This window comes from Grampus griseus (assembly GCF_964374135.1).
Source record: "Grampus griseus genome assembly, chromosome: 13".
Classification (NCBI taxonomy): Eukaryota; Metazoa; Chordata; class Mammalia; order Artiodactyla; family Delphinidae; genus Grampus; species Grampus griseus.
The window spans coordinates 56,818,402-56,841,957 of record NC_139007.1 but is presented as its reverse complement, the minus strand read 5'-3'; the positions used below and the strand labels follow the sequence as shown (position 1 = coordinate 56,841,957).

The window sequence follows — 23,556 nt, the reverse complement described above, 5'->3', positions numbered from 1 at the left end:
CTGTGACTTATTTATTTTATAACTAGTAATTTTTTACCTCTTGGTCCCCTTCATGTATTTCACCCATTCCCCATCCCCTTCCCTCTGGCAACCACTAGTTTGTTCTCTGTATCCGTAGGACTCTGATCTTGATTAAAGGGGAACATACAGGATGTGCCTCAGTTTTCTTCCTTGGGGTTACTTTCTAGATCATGGCACAAAAAGGTGAAAGCCAAGCAGAATGGTGGTCTTACAGAGTTGAATATTTAGAGGTGGGAGTTTGGGAATGATGAAGTAGCTGGTATTTGCGAGAGAAGGTCCTAGAGGAAAGATGGAGGGCAGAAGTCCATGGAGGGATCCCCCAGAGGTCTTTGGCTGAGAGCTGGACTGCACAGGACAAGACCCCACAAAGCTGCGAAGAGGGGCTGCCACAGGACGGCAACCTGAAAGCAGAGGCGACACGGTGTTGAAAAATAAGAATTCCGGCCCAGTCAGAGTGGGAAGACCTTGCTGAGAGTCTTGGGCGTCCATCTGAGACTCCAGGAAGTCCATACTTTATGTCCTAGATTTGAGTTGGGGCCATTGACTAGAAATAAGGACAGAACCCAAAATAAACCGAAATAAACTCATTCAAACAAACAATAAGATTAAGTCTGACAGAACCAGAAGGATCAACCAGAAATTTAATTGCCTGCCACAGCAAAATTTAACACCCTTGAAAGGAACACAGTTTAATCCAGACTCCCTACTAGTGGTCACTAGGGGTAATAGTGAGTGGTGCCGCTCCATTTTCCATCCCTGGATTCCTGGACCTGTGAATTCTGGCTATGAGAGAAACAGCACCATATATTGGGCTCTGACTCAGCACATATACAGCTCCTGGAGAACCTTTCTCCAGCCCTACAAGGAACTGCTACCTAACTGGTGCTGTAACGAAGTCTTCAAAAGGCCATTTCACCGTTCTATCAAGCCAGCTGCTTCAGGGTGGTGGGAACACGGTAAAACCAATGAATTCCATGCAGTATCACTGCGGGGCATCTTAGCAGAGAATGGAATATATATTTTAAAAGAACCAAATTGAAATTCAGAACTGAAAAGAACATTTATCTGAAATGAAAACATCATTGGATAGGGAAATGCTTATTGGGAAATGCAAACTAAGGGTCTGTGAACTTGAAGATAGAAATGATCCAATCTGAATAGAAAAGGAAAAATGATTAAGGTTAATAACCTTTGGGACAAAACCTGGGGTTGTAGAGAGAGGGGCTATTCTGTGACTGACCATTCGCGACTGGGGGTTTGGCTACATGATGTTTGGGGAAGATTTGGGCAAATAAGTAAATATCAATACATCCGGGATAATGGGAGCCAGGTTTTCGCTGTTAAGAGAGGATGTATGGGAAGCAGGGAGGTTGGAATAAGGCCTGTGTTGCTGGGTTGGAATTGAAGGTATCAGTGTGAACTCATGGTTTTTAATACGTATATATAGATATTTAAACAGATAGATGTATGTCTGTATGTGTGCATGTATATACAAATATGTATTTCCTAGCTTTGTTCTGTAAGAAATCCTAGAACACCAGTGAAGCAATGAGCACATCAAGGGCTGAAATCTTAGTTTTTAAATATCATTCTCCATTAAAAGGAACCCGGGGCTTTTGGAGAAATAGCTGACTCCAAGGCTGAGGCAGAAAAAATACGAGACGAGCCTGAAATATTGTGTAGTGCCAGAAACTAAGGAAGTGCTCACAGACCAAGAGGCTATGTCAAGAGGATTCAGGGGTCAACTCCTACTGGCCGAATGTGGACAATCTGAGCATTAATATAAATAATGAAAGGATTAGAGTTATGATCACTTGAGTAAAGAGGGATTTATTATTCTGTAGTGATACAAATAAATGAATAAATTAATGTAGGAGAAGAGAAAGCTACACCGTAGAGTAGAAAGCCAATAAACTTAGAAAGAATTATGGAATTAGAAAATCACCATTTGGCAACTATCATATTCAATAGTAATACTTGATTCAGGCAAGAATCATTGGTGGATGTGAAATCTTATGGCTGAAAGACAGGAAAAACAATATATTTACATCAACTCAAGGGAAACCCCCCTTAAAACACTTACAACTATATGTTAATAACATATATTAATTAACCCGTCAGATTCCATCTCCACCGACTGATATAGTGTCTTCAGTACTGGCACCAGTTACCACCTTCTGATGGAGGGGTGCCAGCATTCTTGCCATGACTCATAAATCATGAAGAAACATCGTACAAACCTAGAATGAAGGGCGCTCTGCTAAGTAATCGGCCTCTACTTTTCAAAAATGTCAGGGAATTGAAGAAAACCAAGATGCTGCTTCAGATTGAAGGAGACTAAAGAAACATGATATCTAAATCTCACGTGTTCCTGGATTAGGTTCTGGATTTATAAAGAGCATGACTGCAACAACCGGCAAGTTTGAATGGATTCGATTTTCCTGATTTTGATGGTTATGCTGTAGTCATATAGGAGAGCATCCTTGTACTTCTAGCTAAGTACAAGGAATAATAACATGCAATGAAGCTTTAAGGGGTAAGAGGGCGTCATATCTACAGCGTACTTTCAAATGGATCAGAAGGGTTAGCCTTGGAGGAAGTTGCGAGCTCTGTTTACTCTTTCTGCAACTTTAAGGTCGACCTGAGATTAATTTTTTTTGAAAAAGGTTAAAAAAATTCCTAAGCTGTGCGCCCAGGAAAGTGGACAATATTTACCTTCCTCATGCCTCACTTCACATCTCCCTGCTGAGAGAGGTTCTTTGTAGGGTATTAATCTAAATTAGTCGTCCACTGAGTGTTGCCTGATAGTAGAGCCGCTATGTCTTTATGAGAATGTGAATGCCAGTTTTCCAATAACTTAACTTTTGGACCTAATCTTTGGGCAGTTTAGGATCCACCAAGATACTCAGGAAATGATGAGACCCAGTGGGTAGTATATAACTGTTCCTTATAGTGTTTTAAGGAAAGTGATAATTACATAATTCCTACTAGTGTGGGTGACGAACAGTCTTATAATGCCACTCTGTCAGAAAAGTTGGGAGGGGGACAGTGGTGGTGGACTTCTCCGCAGGGAAGAACTTAGGCAGTGGCAAGAAAAGGTGGTTTTGAGTAAAGGGGTTTCCACACAGGTAAACTGTTTTTGCTTTCACCTTGTAGTCAAATCTCCTAGACTCATTTTGGTTTTCACCCTTTATTTCTGTCTGATCTTACAGAGTTTCTAAAGTTCTTTTCCCTTTAGGATACCATGGTCAGGAATTTTTCAAGGTTTGCTTCCTGAAATCTGACAGTTCACTTCAGGCTTTCATTCTTTTCTCCTCCTCCGTCCTAAGTCTTTATACTTCTCCACTAAAGCTAATCAAATATCTAGTATATAAACTAACATTCAGAGCTTAATATAATTCTAAAGAGTAATTTACTTCCTTACATTCTATACATTAGCTTTTCTTGTGATCTTTTTCCTTTTTCAGCTGTTCAGAGAATTCCAACTTCTTACAAGAACAGATATTTATAAGAAAACAAGGCACATTTTGGAATCCTATTCAGAAAATATACTGGCTTCTTTTTCTTTGGTGGACAATCCAATCAATATTGCATTGCAAGAAAAAATGAAACAGCATACGGATGAAGACATGTTGAAACGTTAGTAAACCTAAGGGATAGGGTGATCTGGTCTCAGTTATCTGTGTAATTCAGGATAATTAGGAAAGCCATGCTTTGTAGAATTCAGTGAAACGACATGTGGGAAAGAAAAAAGAATTTCTCAACTAGGAGGAGTTGAGGTGTAGATTTTAAAAGTACACTTGATATTGTAAAATTATATTTAGGAAACTAGTAACCTGTTAATTTCATACACAAGGTAATTTACAAGCCACAAGGTAGAGTACAATGAAATCACCCTGGCTGAGGGACAGAGAGTACAGAACTCTTATCTTCTCCTGGCAGTGATCTGGAGGGTAGAACAGGAGATCTTGAATGTTTATTAGAAGGGGATGTTGGTTTAAAAAATGGTAGGGAAACACTGATCTAAGAAGTCTAGTTTGTTCTCTGTAGAAGGTAACAAAAAATAATCCACATGTTCTGATACTGGCTTTACTTACAACAATTGGTAAGAGCTTATTTTTACTTGGACTGTCAGCCTGTTTGCTTTGACAGATATGAAGATGACAGCCACCTGTTTACTCCTACCAGATGTTTTCGGGGAGGATCCCAGCCTTTTTGTCATTGTGAATGAGAAGGTATGCGGTATTTCAGTGATCACTGGTTTGAGATTTCATCTCTTTATATGATTATTTATTTGAAGCAGGATGGTGGCCTATTTTGAAGTTATGTTTTGTCATATTTACAAATAATGCTAAATTGCAACAAGCTCATATATTGTAATATCACGGTTAGATTGAGGCATCTTGTATTATTTAGCTAGTTTACACATCATGGGGTGGTGACTACTGTAATCTTTTTTTTTTCAGGTGCAAGTGTCCACACCCGTGTTAGAAGTTAAGAACCCTTTCAACATGGATGTCTGTGAATTTTCTTTGTATTTAGAAAAAGAGAGACTCACAAAGGTGGATGACTGTATTACAGCCTTGGCCACTCTCATAGCTGCCTTCCATGTATTTGGGATCGAGTGTCCAAGAAGACTGTCCCAAACCCTCAACTTCCTAGAGACACTGATTTTTGACACGCACAGTCCATATTTTCCTTCTGTGAAAGGAAAGGAAAAGGAAGTAGGATTTCAACACTTAATAGCATGCCAAATATTTTATCAGAATTGATCTCTGGGATGGCTGAAACTATTAAAGATTGTTTTGATTTAGTAGAGGTAGGTATTAGAAAATCATCTTGTCTCTAGGATTTGAATGAATATCAATGCCTTCTATCTTTACACTTCAATACTTTCTTTCTTGAAATTCTGTAATAAAATACTACTTAAAGAGATGTTTATTTTGAGTTCTAAGCAATTCCAGTCCAAGTTAACACTTTCAAGGGTGCATTAGTTTTTAAAAGACACTACGCTTCGCATTTTCTTAAATCCTTCAGATTAGGATATGACCTTGCACTTAAGTCAACGTGCCCACTTTTGAAAGACTTAATGTCCAGGAGCTGCACACTTGGGGCCTGTGGTTCTGCCTCTGGTCTGAACATTGCTTGGAAACATTTTGAGCATTTTAAGAAGATGCTTACACTCCCCAGTTCCTCTTTCCCTCAGCTGACCTGCCCTGGGGGGTGTTTTGGTTTCCTTCATTCACACCTGTTGAGAACCCGGGCTGCTGCATTCCTGAGGTCTCATTTCTGGCCAATCTCGCCGGCACAGGTTTTGATCATCTGTGACCCGTCTTCATCTTTCTCTGCTTCCCTCCCTTGAGATACAGTGATGTGCCTGGTTCTTGTCTCCCCACACGGTTTCCGGTTTTCCTTCACCTTGACCTCATCTGCCCTGGTTGCCCCTTGGGCTTGTTTTGATCTGTGATAAGGATCTTGCTTTTCACTCCCAGCACCACTTGGGCCCCAGCTTCTAGCTTCCAGGTTAGGACCCTTCCTAGACTGGCTCTCCAGCCTCTCTCAGGAGCCCTAGTCCTGGTGCCTCACCCAGCCCAAAGCCCCATGTTGTAATTCATCCAACATTAGTTTTAAGGTGCCCCTTGTCATCATCACAATCTCAACATTAGTTTTGACAGAACTGGTGGGTTTAGAGACTGAAGAATTTAAGTGTGCTAATATTGCACCACAATGCGATGGACATTTCCTGGGTTACTTCATCAAATAAAATGTTTTTTGAAGTTTAATAAGAAAAGGGCTCATATGAATTACTGAAGAAATATTTTTATAGCACGTCTCTAGATATACTGCAAAATACTAATATCTAACTGTTCATTAAAATGCTTAAGTCAGTGAGATAAAAGAAAATGAAAGATCAGCTGCTCACCTCTGCAATGACTCTTTGCTCCTTACATGAGAATGGACAGGCAATAACAATTTGGTACATTTCATTTTCGAATAACTAGTCCCAATTCTACAGTTTCCATTTCTTCCCTTTCACTACAATGTGCCTTTAGTTCCTTACAAAAAAAAGTTTCTTTTATTTCCTCCAATTATTCTCTCCCCACTCCCGTTTTTTGTGTTTTTTTTTAAACCATCTTTATTGGAGTATAATTGCTTTACACTGGTGTGTTAGTTTCTGCTTTATAACAAAGTGAATCAGCTATACATATACATATGTCCCCATATCTCCTCCCTCTTGCATCTCCTTCCCACTCTCCCTATCCCACCCCTCCAGGCGGTCACAAAGCACCGAGCTGATCTCCCTGTGCTATGTGGCTGCTTCCCACTAGCTATCTGTTTTACGTTTGGTAGTGTATATATGTCCATGCCACTCTCTCACTTCATCCCAGCTTACACCTCCCCCTCCCATTTTTTTAAATTTCAAAATCTTACTCCTCTTCTCCCAAATGAATTTACCAAGTTCTTAAGGAGTCCTTTCCCTTGGAGGTCCACAGTCTCTATGGCTGGCTTTTTTTTTCTTTTTTTTTCTTTAATACTGGAGTACAGTTGTAACAATGTTGTGTTAGTTTCAGGTGTACCTCAAAGTGATTCAGTTACACATATACATGCATCTATTCTTTTTCAAATTCTTTTCCCATTTAGGTTATTACAGAATATTGAGTAGAGTTCCCTGTGCTATACAGTAGGTCCTTGTTGATTATCTATTTTATATATGGTAGTGTGTATATGTCAATCCCAAACTCCCAATTTATCCCTCCCCCCACCTTTCTCCTTTGGTAACCATTAAGTTTGTTTTCTAAGTCTGTGAGTCTGTTTCTGTTTTGTAAATAAGTTCATTTGTATCATCTTTCTTTTTAGGGTTAGCCTTGAAAGAAAGCCTCTCTTTGCTCCTTTGGGCCAGGGGTGGGGGGGGGCCGGAGAGATGGGGTGGAGCTGCAAGGTAACTGCAGTGAAGTTTGGCTCAGACATGCGCTGACCATGAGCTTTCTGTCTGACCATGAGCTTTATTGTCTCTTTATTGTCTCTTTCAGTGGTGTATCTGTCTCCAGTGGACAGCATGGCCATGCCACTTGGCAAATATTCAATATTTCTTGACCAACCTAATCCTATTTTCTTTGGAAGCTGAGTCCACTGAATCTAGAAGTTGCAAAATAGCAACCTGGGGTAATATTTCAACCGGTAGACAGGATGGACTCCTTTGGCTTGCAGAGTGTTTGTAATTTTTTAAAATGCCTTTAGAGATGGGAAGGTTCTGTCAAGTTCCACATTCCCCATCCCTCCCTTTTGTCTTACTCCAAGCCTGCTTCTCTCATTTCAGGGACCTCCCTGTCATCACGGCTCCCTGTTTCCTCTGTTAAAACTTAGACTATACTTAGACTATATCCCAGGGATGGAATGATGAAAGGTTTCCTCTTCTTGTGGAAGACTCTTCCACCCTAATAGGGATGCTTAATGCCTTGCCTCTAACATACAACAACATGCTTCTTAGAATGAGTAGATGTTTTCAGTAAGATTTAAAAGGCTCCTCTGTTACAATATGTGCTTTAAACTAGAAGGGAAAAGTTCTCAATGCGTGTGACTCCTACTTGACGTAACCATAAAATTGATTTTTTTTCCTTTTTGTCACTCTTCACATCATCTGGGACATAGTTTGACAAACAATTCCAAATCCTACAGATTCATTCATTACACAGGTATCTAGTGCCCATATGTTTGATATTGTTCCTGCTCTCATACGCCCCTCCTATCTGACAAGGTTTCTTAAGAATCATACATATATAAAAAAGTATCTGCAATTAAGATTTTATTTCATTCATGTCAGGTATAACAAGTGCAACTTGAATGTACAAATTCTGAACAAAAAAGGAGAAAAGAACTAACAACAAAAAACTTTTTTTAAAGCAGATTTATGCAAAGAAATGAAGTGGGGGGGGTCATGGGCCCTGTTTTACCTTGAATTATGACAAAAGCAAAGGACCACTCATAGACTTCCAATGCAGGGGGGAATATCAAGGGAATCCTACATGAGAAAAAATGAAAGCAACTAAGGAAAGAGGTGGACCTTTCCCCAGAATTCAGACAACATGCTACAAACTTACTTTCTACTTTTAAAATAGTTCTTAAATAAATATCCAATCCTGGAATTAAAAGTTACATACATAGGCTGATAAAATAATTTACCTTTTGCGTTGGAGATGCATTCTTGCAAAAGTAACACTACCAGCTATCAGTTTATAGGTCATCAAGGGCTTTCATTTAAAGTGCATCTGTATGCTTCTATACTGAGGAGAAAAGAGTCTCTCCAAAACAGAGCTCCTTGAATAACTGCTCTGGGAAGGTCGCCTCCCTCATCTGTGAGCATTTAGAATCTTTGTGTTGACTGGCGCTGCTCCCTCAAATCTTGCCTCTTGGGTAAAATCTATACACTCTCTCCAGCCAATCCTAAAAAAAAACCTTTGGGTTTGGAGGACACTGCAAGGTCTGAGACAGAGCTCTTTCCAGGTTAGTGTTTATGTCAATAGAATGAGCCCTTCATCTCTGAAGAGCACCACAGTTATTTCAGTGACAATTAGAAGCTCAAGATCATCTCATAAATAGTTCAAGATCATACAAACAGCCCCCCAATATAACTGCATATTCCTTTGATATCACTGGAGTCCTGTAAACACACAGGGCACCACGATGTATGAGACTGATGTCATTCAAATACATCACCTAATTTATTTATGTTTATATATTTTATTTTTCAATTCCATTATTTATATACATGTTTTTGGTAATTAAGTCAAGATGCTGGTGAAAAGTAATCTGTTTAACATTTCATAATTGCGTGCAAAAGTAAAAACACTGATTTAAAGAAAGGTAATTTTTACAACTATTCAGCCCCAACAAATTATGACAAGCAGTTAGGCAATATCATGACTTGCAAAGTTATACTTAGCATAATGTTGCAATTCAAAATATGGCACAGAATTAACAAGACAGATAACAGTCCCACTGGCTAAAGTTAGCCAGGTTTTCACAAATTTGGTTTAAGTTGAAGTTTGATTATATAAAAAGGTTCCTGAAAGTGTTGAAAAAGAAACAGTGTACATGAAAGAGAATTCAACAATGTTTACAAAATGCCAAAAGTTCTTACTCTGCCCTCCCCCACCCCCGCTTTTTCCATAAATAATTAATGAAGTCCCCCTTCCCTCCCACCCCCCAGCCTCAAAAAGATTTACAAAGATAAATTTAGCTCAGTGAACAGAACCGAAAGACGACTGTTGTACTGTTGTTAGACAGTACCTGGTTAAAAGCTCAAGCACTTTCGTAAGAATTCGTATATATTGTCTCTTAAGGAATATAAATAATCTGACAGCATTGCTCTTTAGAGTTTTGGAGACTTCTCGCTTAGGAGTTACTGCTGTCTTTGTGCTTTGAGTAAAACATGAGCTTTAAAGCAGAAAGCTGATGGTGCTCAAAATTCACCATCTTCAAAGTTCATTGTGGGAGTTCTTCTCTGCGGCTTTGAACATCAGGATAGAATTGAAAATTTTGAGGGCAGGGCCCAACTTAATGCTCATAATTTTCACAATGTCTGTCTGGGTCATAAGCAGAAATGCTTCTCCATCAATTTGCTAAAATGGGAGGAAAAACACAAAAGATTGTGAGTTAATCGGATGTAGGGTTATGGGACATATTCAAGGTTCAATTATCAGCTCTCTTCTACACAGTAACACTAAAACGGCACAGACGGGCAGTTCATGTGTACAAACAACAGTTCCTCATAAGTGGACATTTCTTATCTACAACAACACCCCCAAATGTGGACTGGGAACAAAGTCAAGTTCATTCATCTGAAGAACCAGCTCATAGGAAAGTGGAAGGTGCTCGTATCTTTCTGTGATTATTCTGACGTAGGTGCTGAGTCAAGAATAATTTGGGAAAATCCAGGGTGCCTCAAATCCAGTCCTTATCAGGGCAGGTTTTAAAATGAGAGATGAGAATAAGTACATAAATACTTGTGGATAAACAAAGGAATTCAGGCAAACACATCGGCTACATGCCTTCCACCACGAAGAAAAGAAAATCAGTGATAACATTCATTTTTAGAGTAGCCACAGTTATTTTTCAAATACAGAAGAAAAGGAATTACTGACAACCAACAATGGCAACCACCAGTATAGCTGAAGGAATGTAAGCCTGGTGGGAAGAGGTGTGCACTCTAGGCTGGTTCTTCTACTACTTGGGTAACGGTGAGAAGCATCCTTCCTCTCTCTGGGTCCCTTCTAAGACTAAAAGTCTACATTTCTACAGAATAGGATACTACGAGGTTCAGATACAACTCTGTGAAGATGATGTCTGGTTCAGTGGGTAGAGCAAAGGAGTAGTCGTCTTTTTGTATGATTTTCAGCTCTTGGGGAGTCCGCCATCTTAAAAAAATTAATTCACTTCTCTTTCAGTCTTCTCATTTTGTACAAAAAGTAAAATACACTTCTGCTCTCTGCCTTGGAGGACATTAGAAACCTTGACAGCAGTGTACTATTAGGGGCTGAACTGTGTTCCTCCCAAATGCCTATGTTGGAGTGCTAACCTCCAATAACCTTAGAATGTGACCTTATTTGGAAACAGGGTCACTGCAGATGTAATTAGTTAAGATGAGGTCATACTAGAGTAGGGTGGGTCCCTAATCCAAGATGACTGGTGTTCTTATAAAAAGGGGAAATTGTGACACAGACACACACAGAAGACAACAAGAGAACACCATCTGCAAGCCACAAAGAGAGGCCTGGAGCAGCTCCTTTCCTCACAGACCTTGAAGGAAGCTACTTGCCAACGCCATCGTTTCTTGTGTTCAGATTTCTAGCCTCCAGAATTGGGAGGCATTACATTTCTGCTGTTCAAGCCACTGGTTTACGGTATTTTGTTACAGCAGCCCTAGCAAACAAATACTACTATAAATTCTGTCAGCAGTTCACTAAATAAAGCCTAATATAATTAAGTTGCCCTTTCTTGAAATTTTCCTCTTTCCTCTAAAAATAAAAACCTGTAAATCTAAATTGCTTATGTGCTTAATCAGTAAGAACAAGAGTCATCTTATACAACTTTAAGTAACAATCATGTGGAAAAGGTTTGCTAATTTTCAGCAAGGAAACACCCTGCTGTCATAAACTAGAAGTAAAGACACTGCAGTGTTAATTTCTAAGTGTAAGACAAGTTAAGTGGCAGCTATGAGAAATGTTCTATTGTTTTTTGGAAACATTTGCTTTGGTCTCATTTGCTTGTGCTGTGACAGGTCTCTGATAAACAAGTCCAAGCAGAGAGGCAGATCTACTAACACTTCACTCAACCCAGACAGACCTTGGTAGAATGAAGGGTCTGATAGAAGTCGTCTAAGACATTAACTAAAATGTCAACATACCGGGTTCCCAGGGAGCTCACTACAAAGAGTGAATAGTTTATTATAACCTTGGGCCCTACTGAGTCTTCTTCTGGGACTAAGTAAGAATTTAAAGTGACAGATGACTGATGAAAAGGAACATGCAGAGCTAACGAGGCTGGAGTCTAAAAGCTAGGAGTGGGATGAGAAGGATAAGTTTTGGTAGATTATTATTTTTAAAGCTAACCTGGGAAGAAAGAAGTCATCTTGAGGCTAGAGCCAAACTTTAGTATATGACATACAAGCTGCTCTGATGTGTAGCCATAAGGATAAGCCTCAACTGGAAAGAAGTAAATAATTTAAGGAAGTACTTTCTGAAAACAGTAATTACTGCAATGGATTGCTGCGTTTATTTTTGGTTTATGCTTTTGTAATATATATAAACTGGTCTAGCTCCGGAGATTAAGTATCTTGCTAAAGGCCCAAAACTCTGAAGGAGGATTTGGAACTTGGGGTTCTTGCCTTCCATTTCATTGCTCTTTCCACTGTGCGCTCATGGTTCTTTTCCAGTGTTGTAACTCTGCAAATCACAGCGATATGCTCTTTGAATGTCTTTCTCAGAGTGTAAAGGTATGAGTCTATTCATTCAACACAAACTTATTAAATACCCATTAGAGTCTACATATTATTCTTGGGCCTGGGCATATAGCTCAGACTAAAACAGATAAAAACAAAACTAAGCAAACAAATAAAAACTCCTTGTAGAGTTTACATTTTAGTAGTAGGAGACAGACTATAAGAAAAACCATAATAAGCAAATTAATTAGTAACTAATTCTAAAAGGTGATTAGTGGTATGAAAAAACTGCGAGTCGGGGAGATGAGTGGACAGTAGGGCCAGGATGGATGTGTGGTGGCAGGTGGCAGATTGAAGGAGGATAGTCAGGATAGGATATTGAGAAGTGGAGTAAGCTACGTGAGCACCTAGAGGAAGAGCATCCCAGGCAGAGGGGGGAGCCAGAGTGTACCTGGATAATCTGAGGAATGGCAAGGAGGTCTGTGTGTGGAACAGTGCAAGCAGGGGACAGAGTGGATGAAGAGGTCAGGCGGTGAGAGAGGTGATGGGGTGTCAGACTGTCGCCCTTGTGAGGCTCTTGGCTTTTGCTCTGATTTAACTACCGGAAAGACCTGAACAGAGGAGTGACATGATTTGACTTTATCTTGTAGCAGAATCAGCCCAGCTATGCTGGAAATAAATTACAGAGGAGCAGGGACTTCCCTGGTGGTGCAGTGCTAATGCAGGGGACACGGGTTCGAGCCCTGGTCTGGGAAGATCTCACATGCTGCGGAGCAACTAAGCCCGTGCGCCACAACTACTGAGCCTGCGCTCTAGAGCCCAAGAGCCACAACTACTGAGCCTGTGCTCTAGAGCCCGCGAGCCACAACTACTGAGCCCGTGCGCCACAACTACTGAGCCTGCACTCTAGAGCCCAAGAGCCACAACTACTAAGCCTGCGCTCTAGAGCCTGCGAGTCACAACTACTGAAGCCCACATGCCTAGAGCCCATGCTCCGCAACAAGAGAAGCCACTGCAATGAGAAGCCCGCGCACCGCAACAAAGAGTTGCCCCCGCTCGCCACAACCAGAGAAAGCCCTCGCGCAGCAACGAAGACCCAACACAGCCAAAAATAAAATAAATAAATAAAATACTATTTTAAAAAAAGATTATAGAGGAGCAGAAATAGAAGCGGGGAGCCCGGCTAGGAGGTTATTGCTTTAATCCAGGCAGGAGAGGATGGCAGCTCTGACCACACGTAGCGGTGGAGCGGGGAGAGGGAGCTGGGACTCCTAAATGCTTTCAAAACACATCCAATAGGGTTTTCAACAGATTAAATGCGGAGTATGTAAGAGAAGGAGTCATCTGGGATGGTTTCAAATAATAGCCCACACCTGCACTTTGCCTTTTAGAGATGACTTACAAGACTTTAGCTAGATTTGTTTTCTCATTTTCATCTAGGACTCAAAACCCACGCCTGCTGACCTGGTGAGACATGTGAGAGCAAGGATCATGTCCTATTATCTCTGAATTAACCCTCTTACTAGAGCATTACATGGAGTATCATACAAATGGTAGGAATTTAACAAGATTTCACAGGGTGAATGAATAGTGGAATGAACACATGAATGATACATGTTGACAGAGAACATTCATCGCCTCATTCTTCAAAAGAAGGCTCTGTCTTTGAGGATATTAGGTGCCTGGGGAGTGTCTCCAAAGATAATATGAAGAAAAAAGTTATTCAAAGAAATAACATATCATTTGAATTTGAATCTTACTTAACCTAAATAACAGAGCAAATCTATATGGATTGGCTAGATATCAACAGAAGCAAAAGTAGAATTTATAAAATAGATGTGCTAGAAATTTATTTTTAAAATTGTTTCATCATTTTCAAAGGTAATGTTACTACATGGCTCTTTCAAAGAAAGAGCAACAGCTCCCTGCAGGAATCTAAGTCTGCTCAGGGATCGAAAATCGACTGAGAGTAACCCACAAAGACACCTGGGACCTGGGCTTTAAGAAACTCAAAATCTGAATAACTGCAAATTCTTTAATTTGACCTTCAACTAGAAAGACAGAACATTTCTGAAAGTAAGACCATAAATCAGAAAAAGGCTGATGACAATCAGATCCTTGTGCATTTTAACAGGCACCCACATAAAGCATAAATGATACCTAACAGTATAATGACATTGGCGACCGGCGGCTCAATTCTTGGCTGTGCTGACACTCTTGCACACTCTTGCACACTCTTAACTGAAAGTGTGCTATTTGAACAGTGGAGGCTAAGCATAGGAGCAAACAAGGTATCTTACAGCTGCAGACAGCAGATGCTGGACAAAGCCTTCTGAGACGACTTAGTCCTCATTGTACCTTCTGAGATCAGGGTGATAACTGACTGGTCTGCTTGGAGGAGATGACAGGCAAGTGGCTTATTTTTAAAGGTCTCTAGTGAAAAGAGTCTCCTGCTTCTAGTGTAGTTAGAAGTAGAATTCCTTTTTGTCCTAATGCTCACTAGAGGTGGTATCATTATTAATCATCCCTTATAATTGAAGTTTTGGACAGGCAGATGAAAACAACTAATAAAATCATCTTCCAACAGCAGACGGTAATAGATGTAATGAATATCAGTTAGAATAAATATCACTGAGAAATATATAAGATCTAAGGGACTGTTTTAGCAATAATGGTAATATTAACTATCAGCATCAAATGAAGTTAATTTTGGTGTTAAAATGATGTTTGAAAATAAAATAATGGGAACTAATTTTACTTTGTTAAAAATGAAACGTTGCTTCTTTCTTGCGTTGGTTTCTTTCTGTGCTATACACTATATAAATGCATGTTTTTAAGTTTTGTGTTTGTTTTGTTAAATAATGAGCTTAGTGCTACTGCTGTGGGGCATCAATAAAATGGCACAATTTCCTTTGCATCTAATTTTATACAAACACAATTTTATACAACTGATTAATGCTGCTTGTTAGACAACTCGATATCACTTTGTCAGTTTCAACATAACCCGTCTCTTCCTTCCTCTGCCAATTTAGAACATTTCACCATTCACTGCCATTCAGTGCTTTGTCCCCCCTTAAGTAACATACTGCAATTTAGTGGAATACTTACTTCGTCTTTAAATACCTTTCCATGTTCTTCACATCCAGGTAAGCTCTGTATGAACTCTGACACCTGTTAAAAATATGATTAAAATTCCAGTTTAAAAAAAGAAGCTGGGGGCTTCCCTGGTGGCACAGTGGTTGAGAGTCCGCCTGCCGATGCAGGGGACACGGGTTCGTGCCCCGGTCTGGGAAGATCCCACATGCCGCAGAGCGGCTGGGCCCGTGAGCCATGGCCGCTGAGCCTGCGCGTCCGGAGCCTGTGCTCCGCAACGGGAGAGGCCACAACAGTGAAAGGCCCGCATACCGCCAAAAAAAAAAAAAAGAAGCCAGAATCTAAATGCTACAGGTTCAAAATATTTAACCTATACTTTCATTGTTTCTCTCAGAATAATTTCTTCTCTTTCAGAAAAAAAAAGACTAAATCCCACATGCATTCATGTTGCCCTCTCCTTAAGCCAGTACTCCTACGTCTGGCCCCTGACAGACCAAGAAAATAAAATATACCTCATCTGTGCTCCATTTGGAAACTTTACTGGCAGGGATGCCAGCTACAGTTGGGAGAAGTTTGCTCTGCTGCTCCCAACGCAAGGGCAGACATGGAATTGGGGACTTAAAGGACAGAAAGACCGCCGACCGCCGCTGTGCCTGCTGTACGCTGGGTTCTTCCCGGGCACCTGGTTGACAGAAACAATCAGGAATTCACTCTCTGAAAAGCAGCCAAAAAAGCCCCCAATGCCATGTGTCGCCCCCAAACAATGAGTAGCATGGAAGCAAGGTAAAGCATTGGTTCAACATTACATTCATTGAATAATTACACTCTCGTTCATCTTTACTGAAAGTCACCATAAGAAACAACCTGAAGTTCAACCGACACGTTTGCCACATCACCCATCACTGAAGACATGCATCATCACACCATTCAACGTTCCCTCTTTAATGCTTCAGATAAGAAATCTGCCCCCGAGCTTTAGTGACAAGGAAAATAACTCTCACCCTACGAAATTATACTTGGTTCCCTTTTGGCTTTGCATGTCCTAAAAGTAAGAGCCAAGTTGCAGGCTCAAGTCCAGCCGCTATGTTTACCCTGCAGTTACCATACCTGTTCTCTCCTTTTACTTCAGCCCTGTTCTGTTCTTCCAATTTCTATTTACTAATCACATCGATTTTTCAAATAGCCAACTTATATTTTTTGAAAGGGGATATGAAATTATTGAAATAAAGATAAAATAGCATAAAGGCAAATGCTTTTGTCATTCTTCACTTGTGAAGATCAAAGTTAAAACTACAGAATATTCTATCTATCTGCCAGTTCTTCTGAATCCAAACCTAGTTTACCTGCTGCTCTTCTAAAACAGCTGTTTTCTAGCCAATGTTTTTTTTTTTTCCTTGGGACTCTTGACTTAGAGTTTGTCCATCATTATCTCCGTAAGATCGGATCCTTTAGAACGGAAATCTTTTCTGAAAACTACTTACTCAAAGCCCATCAGAAGAAGGCACCTCCCCACACTTACTCTCCGCTCTGCCCACCAGCTCAGCTAAAAACTGAAGGTGGCAGCACACCTAGAACCCCCTCCAATCACACCCCATCCAGCAAGGAAACCACTTCCCTGACTTCGAACACCCTCGCTTCTTTTGCCCTGGTTCTGAACTGTAAGTTTGATGGAAACTTGGTATCCGGCTTCTTTCTCTCAATAGTGTCTGTGTGATTCATCCACATTGCTGTATGTAGTTGTAGCTCACCTGCTCTTTGCTGTGTGGTTTTTCACTGTTATGAATATTTCACAATTAATTTGGAGCTGATGGACATTTGAGTTGTTTTTAAGTTTTGGCTAAGACCGACAGTGTTGCTGTGCACGCTCTCGTACATATCTTTTCTTGAATATATGTATGCCTTTCTGTTGCATACATACTGAAGAGTGGGACTTTGTGGTTATGACGTTTGTGTACATTAAGTCTCAGCAAATTCCACCCGTTTTCCAAAACAGCTGTGTAGTACACACCTACTAACAGCATAAGTGTTCCAAATGCTCCATACATGTTCTTATCAGCATGTGGTATTGTCTATCTTGCTCACTGTAACCCTTTTGGTGCGGGTGTCATGGCATCATACTGTGGTTACAACCGCATTTGTCTGATGACAAAGTTGACAATCTTTTTGTAAGTTCATTGGTCACATGGAGAACCTCTTTTGTGAAGTACTTATCTATTTTATGCCCATTTTTCCATGAGGCCATCTTGCCTTTTTCTTAACTGATTTGTAGAAGTTATCTATATATATATATACTCTGGGTAAGAATCCTTTCTTGAAAATATGTATTACTTATATCTCCTCCCACTCTGTGTCTTCTTTTTACTCTCTTAAAAAGGTCTTTTGATAAACAGAAGTTCTTAATTGTAGTAAAATTTATTAATTTTTTCTTTTAGGGATAGTACTTTTGAAGAAATCTTTGCTCACCCCAAGGTCCTGAAGATAGCCTCCTCTGTTTTCCTCTGAACACTTTATGTTTTACCTTTCACGTTGAGGTCACAATCCATCTGAAATTTATTTTTGTTATGGTATGAGGTAAAGATCAATATTCATGGTTTTTTCCCACATGGATTTCTAATTGCCCAACCATGATTTAATGAAAAAGACCAACCATCCTTTCCCTGCTGTACTGCAGTGCCAGCTTAAAAATAAATCTAACTGTGTTTTCAAATATTCTCTTCTGTTCCACTGGTCTCTTCACACCGACCCGCAGGCTTTAATTACTCTCATTTTATGAGTGTACTGATATCTGTGATCTAGGTCTTCTTCAAGACTCCTTGACTATCCTTACCCCTTTGCATTTCCAATTTTAGGATCTGCTTGTTAAAAAAAATGCTAGGATTTACATTGGGAAAACCACTGAATATACATCAATTCGGTGAGAGAGAACATCTTCACAATATCAAGCCTTTCAATTCAAGAACAAGGAATCTCTCTCCATTTCTTTGGATCTTAAAACACCCCTCTTCAATGTTTTGTCATTTTCATGTAGAGGTCTTGCATATCTTTTGTTAAATTTATTTTTGTGTGTCTGATGTTTTCTGTTGCTATTATAAGTGGAATAGTTTTTTAAAAACTACTTCCTACTGTTTTATTGTGGATCTTTGATAACTTTTCTCTTCAACTAGCCTAATGTAAATCTGAATTGCTCTGAATGTTAGAAAAGTCGCTATACTGAATTAAAAGAAAAAAAAAATCTATCTTACTGGAGCTAACACCCACTGGTCCTTGCTCTACCTGAGTGAGCTCATATAGAAAACTGTGTCTGCTCCCCATGAAACCTTCCAATTCTTCAAATATTTTATAAAAAACCCTTCATGGTCCCTCTTTCCACATTTCATCCACCGAATCTCATATAATTGGTTTTAAGGTTTTAGGTCTTCATCCTATTTTACTGAAAATCTATTATGAGCCAAATATACAAACCTGTACCAGTTTGTTTTTATTCTTTTAAAATTGCCCAGAGTTCAAGAAAGCTTTGTTTTGCATAAATATGGGGTAACTTTAAAACATTCCTTAATCTCAGACAGTCCTAAGAGTTCAGCAATTATTTGCAACACATTATTTGTAAATCCTTCAGGAGATGGACTTATATGAAATGGTAAGAGTTCTAGTTCCACACTAGAGTAAAACAACACAGTCTACTTTGTAACTTGTATTTGGATTGCCTGCCACAGAGTGTCAGTTTTTTCCAAAGCCATACACTTTCTTCTATAACTATTTATGTTCTGTTGACACTTGGCACTGTTTCCTCCTTCACTGAAGCTCCATTCTATGGTCATTCTATTCCTGCTAAAGTTGTATTATTCACAGTTCATTTCTAATGCTCCTACATCATTATTCCTTAGAAAAATAACTGAGCCATTCTAAAGAAGTGACTAAAAACCCTAAAGCTCCTATATTTCTGGTGGCGTTTGCATGTCTTCGAAGCTGACATTACACATAGGCCTAGACTCATACACCACTCCAATACTAATACCAACTTTGCATCCTTCACCTTAAGACCCCCCTTCCTCTTGCTGATTCTTTCATGTTGACTGATGCCCAGTGTTATTTTCTGACGAATGGGGCAACTGTAGCATTTACCAACCACAGAATATGCCATCTCCTCAGAAGATGTTAGGTACACGCCCCCAATCCAAAAAGGATAAAGAAAACAACTTCATTTGAGTGGATATGTATTGGATCCCTTGAAATGCAGAGAAATGTGACTCCAGGTTTCTATTTTAACATGTGATATAGACTAAAATAAACGCACAGAGACTCTGGCTCAAGTAGCTGGCTCAGTGCAAAGAGTAGGGAAGAGTAGGCTTGAATGTGTATAATGTGCTTTAGAAAACAAAGCTTTTTTATTCTGGAAGACATTTCTGCCAATAGCATTTTAAGAGGGTCAGATTTCTCACCACCCTCCTCTCAAATGATTTAGCTGCATGAAAAATAATAGTTTTTAAGGAGTTCTATGTATTTTTTTGAAGTTTCCCAAGAAGAAAATTTACCCAAGGTATATGGTCAAACTTTTTCTCACTACTCCCACACCCTGACTCTCCTTCCTCCTGGGGGAGAACAGTAACTGAATAACTAGCCCCCCAGAACCACCCTTGACCAAGATAAGACCTTGGGAAAAGACACTCTGCAAAGGAGAGCAACAAGATACATGGAACCTGACTTCCTAATACTGTTGAGCACCATTAAATCCTGGAGCACCTACCCTTGAGCCTCCTCCATGTGAGACAGAGATAGACTGCTTTTTCCTGATATAAACCACTTGTATGGGTTTTATGTCACACACACACACACACACACACACACACACACACACACACACACACACCCGCTAATCCTAATCACTACCACGGTTTACTGCAAGAGCGTTTACAATAGTGAGAGACAGGAAATAACTAGCTTAGATACCCACTAGAGATTGGTCCATTAAATGATGCTGCATTGAGCATCGATCCACAGAGGGAATATTTAATATTATTTTGTAATTAGTATAAATAGTTATGTAAAAATGATTGTAATATTACGTAGTTAGAAAACTGCAGGTTACAAAGTAGTTAGTACAATATTTCAGATATTAAAAAATCCCAAAAAAACTCCCCAAAATTCAGAAAATGGTGTGTTAGAAAATAAAATTACAGATAATTTTGATTTTCTGCTATTTGATTCCCTGTATTTTCTAATTATTCTATAATAAATATGTTATTTTAACAATAAGTTATATAAAACCAGAAGCTGATATTGGATAAGATACTTATTGTTACTCAAAAATAATAACAAAAAAATGAAAGCCTCACTTTGGTGACTTGGAAAGCAATTTAATGCATTTTTGGAAATAATTATTAAAACATCAATTGCTGGGCTCCCTTAATAACAGAAGCAAGAAAATATTAGATGGGAGTAGCGTTAAGAGAAATAACTTTGTGGATCTTTGGTCTTACTGCTATCTCTCTAGACAATTATCAAATGAGGAATATTTTTCTTATGTTGATACTTTATGGATGGATAGTAAAGCCCTGCCTCTACCATTTACATATATTGTTTATAATATGGAAATCACTCATTCAGCAATTACTTATTCAGCACTTACAATGCAATGTGGAAGGCTACATCAATACAGCATATTCTTGTAGACTTTCTTGAAATGAAGTTTAATAGATAATAATGTAGTTATCCAAAGCAGATATTTGCAAATACAAATGTCTCTCAGTTCTGGCTGAGAATAGAGGTATTAAAATCCTTGATTTGGCATAGGGTAGGAAAAAGTGAAGGAGAAGATTAACTCTTGTGAGAAGACAGGTCTGATAAAGGTGATCCTGAAGAAATATATCCTCCAATGTTTCATGCAGAATCAAGACAATAATCTTCAGAATAGAGACCACCATCTAAACCAAACATGAAATCTCCCAGTAGAAAGAGATGTCTTCACTACCATGGAGCATGAGAACCTGCTTCCTACAGGACTGTTCCCATTCGGGCCCAGTAGAACCACAGGGAGGGCAAGATCCAGAGAAAAGGAAAAGTTCTCTTCATGCTCCCTGCTGCTTTCGGACTCAGATCCCATTCTGCTTCCTGTTTCCAAGTCTGAACAATGCTAAATCAACAAGCCACAGCATGACTTTCCACTTGTCCTGACTCATTCCTTATCCCTTGAAGCCAGTGACAGAAGTGAGACCAGAATCTCCAACTGCCTTGTTTCATTTTAGTTTCAAAACAATGCTAGGAGGTAGCTAACCCGAAGATGAGGAAAACACATTGTGAGACAGGGCAAAGCCCAAAGCCACCCTGTGAGATAGGGGAAGCATCAGAAAGTGACCCTGGATCTTCTGTCTCCTAATAAGAAAGTACAGGGTCATGGTCAAGGGGGTGAGTTTAAGAGTCTGATATACATGGATTCAAGTCCCTGTTCTGCCACTAACTAGCTCTAAATTTTGGCTAAATCAATGTGACAGGATCACTGTAACGACTACATGATATTTTTAAAAATGCTTATTCCAGTGTCTGACATATAGTAAAGACTCAGCAAGTGGGAAAACTTATTCCTATCTTGAAAGAAAGGCATGCCACTGAGAGTATCCTGAATATAAAAAGGCAAAGATGAAAAGGAATCAGTGACCCTTTTAAGCTAATATTCCACGAGCCTATAGAAAAATGCTCTTAATGTGAAAGGGAAAAAAGCCAGGAGAAATGGGATACATCTGTCAACCAAGTTTTTTTTAATGGAGTTACTAACTGGTGACTAAATATAAAAAGGATGAACAATAACAATGATTGGGTAAAATAAATGGATCACAGCATCAAGGAATGTGGATAAAATTAGCTCCAAGATCCTAAACGCAGGCGTGAAAAATATTTGAGGATCATTTCAAGGTTAACAACCAAAATAAAAACCAACTGCTATGGAAGCAAAAGGCAAGCCTGATTCTTCAAGTGAGAATCTAGTACATTACAAAATAAAATTCAACTCTTTCTGCATATCAGCACCCCTGAGAGAGAATGTTTGCAGAAGGGAAAAGAAAATTACACGTTTCCCAGGAATAGAGGAGTTTAAATTTGAAGGTCAATTTATAGGATCCTTTATTAATGGACCTTCCTACAATGGAGGAAATGAATTAGTTTATCTTTCAGGCAAAGGAGACAGAAGCCAACAAAAAGAAAAAGAAGAAAAAGTGATGCATTGTATTCAGTAAAGGTCCCCAAAGGTCAAATTCGGTAGCATAGTGGCAATCATCAAAAAATCAAAAAGGCTCATAATCACACATATTGTATGGAATTAAATTGAATTAACTGAAGAAGCAAGGTAGGAAGATGTTTTTCTAGGGGGAAGTGCTTTTAAAAATCAATTTGCTCTAAGACTCCAAACAAAATAGTTCTCATGGGCTTACTGAATCTTAAATCCTACTAGCTATAAGGAATACAGGGCGGCTTCTTTTCAGACTCCTCTATACTAAATAGGGCACAAACTGCAAGAAGATTTCTCTCCTTTCCCCTATTCCACCACTGGTGAATGATATTGTGAATGAACACTGGTGAGCACCTACTAGGCTCAGCACATCTACCTGACCCTCAGGCTCAGCTGTGAAAGAGGAATTCTACTGGCACCCAAATGGGAGCATTGAGGGGTAAGTGTTCTTCACAAAAAACCTGGGGAAACTTCTCTGCACTCAAAAATGATAAAATAAAAAACAATCACCAGGGGCCTCTGATAAGTTCTACAAAACATTGGGAGAGGACCATTGATTTATTGACAGAAGCGTTTCATGATTTTAGTAAGGCACAAGGGAACATGACGTCTACAAAACAAAACAGGCTATGAAAAGAAAAAAACAAGCCAGTGCAGGAAATTAAAGGAAAATAAAAACCACTATTAAAATTCACGTTAAAGGCAGTAACTAGTAGACTTGACAGAGCTAGAGTAAGACATTTCAACTTGAGAAATATGTCTAGAATATCAAAAAATGCATAAGCTGTTGGAATATTAAAATACTTCCATAATGGCTGGTAATAGTCCCCTCCATCCTCAGCAGTCAGGCCCTTGCAGGACTTCCAGATGCTGCACCGAAGTACAGCAGGGAGCTTCCAAACTCTGCTCCAGCACTAAGGCTGGTGTTTGTTTTAACTGTCCTGTGCAATGTTGGCTGTCAAACCAATTGTTAAATATTTTGAATAACATCCTTTGGATCTAACCCAAGAGTAAAAGGTATTACCAATCAAAAAGGAGAAAAGAACAAAAGTAATAACAAAAATAATAACTGAAGGAATTTTTCTGGATTAAAAAAAAAATCCTGGATCTAAAAAGAAAAAGTAAATAAAGCGCATGACATCTCAGGCAAAATAATGAAAAGACTGAATTTAGGAGCCGGATTCATTGTCTAAAACAAAAAGGTTGGATTGAATTGGGCCTAATCCCACATATGTGAAAGGATGTTCTGGTTTGTTGTTCAGTTTTTTTCAGTTCTGTTTGATTT

At 39.3% G+C, this 23,556-nt stretch overlaps 2 protein-coding genes across 2 annotated transcripts in view; one reads left to right on the top strand and one right to left on the bottom strand.

Annotated features, from left to right (window-relative positions):
- SAMD3 (sterile alpha motif domain containing 3) overlaps positions 1–4,793 on the top strand; it is a gene marked incomplete at its 3' end in the record, with an annotated part of 47,535 nt that extends 42,742 nt beyond the window's left edge. The window contains exons 9-11 of the mRNA XM_082668713.1: positions 3,489–3,660; positions 4,174–4,256; positions 4,488–4,793. Of these exons, the coding sequence (XP_082524839.1) occupies positions 3,489–3,660; positions 4,174–4,256; positions 4,488–4,793 (561 nt within the window). The remainder of the gene's footprint in view (positions 1–3,488; positions 3,661–4,173; positions 4,257–4,487) is intronic.
- A 4,474-nt stretch (positions 4,794–9,267) lies between these two features.
- Positions 9,268–23,556, bottom strand: part of L3MBTL3 (L3MBTL histone methyl-lysine binding protein 3) — a 95,679-nt gene continuing 81,390 nt past the window's right edge. Inside the window, exons 19-21 of the mRNA XM_082669058.1 lie at positions 15,565–15,734; positions 15,068–15,130; positions 9,268–9,641 (exon numbers count right to left, since the gene is read on the bottom strand). Of these exons, the coding sequence (XP_082525184.1) occupies positions 9,498–9,641; positions 15,068–15,130; positions 15,565–15,734 (377 nt within the window). The 3' untranslated portion in view covers positions 9,268–9,497. The remainder of the gene's footprint in view (positions 9,642–15,067; positions 15,131–15,564; positions 15,735–23,556) is intronic.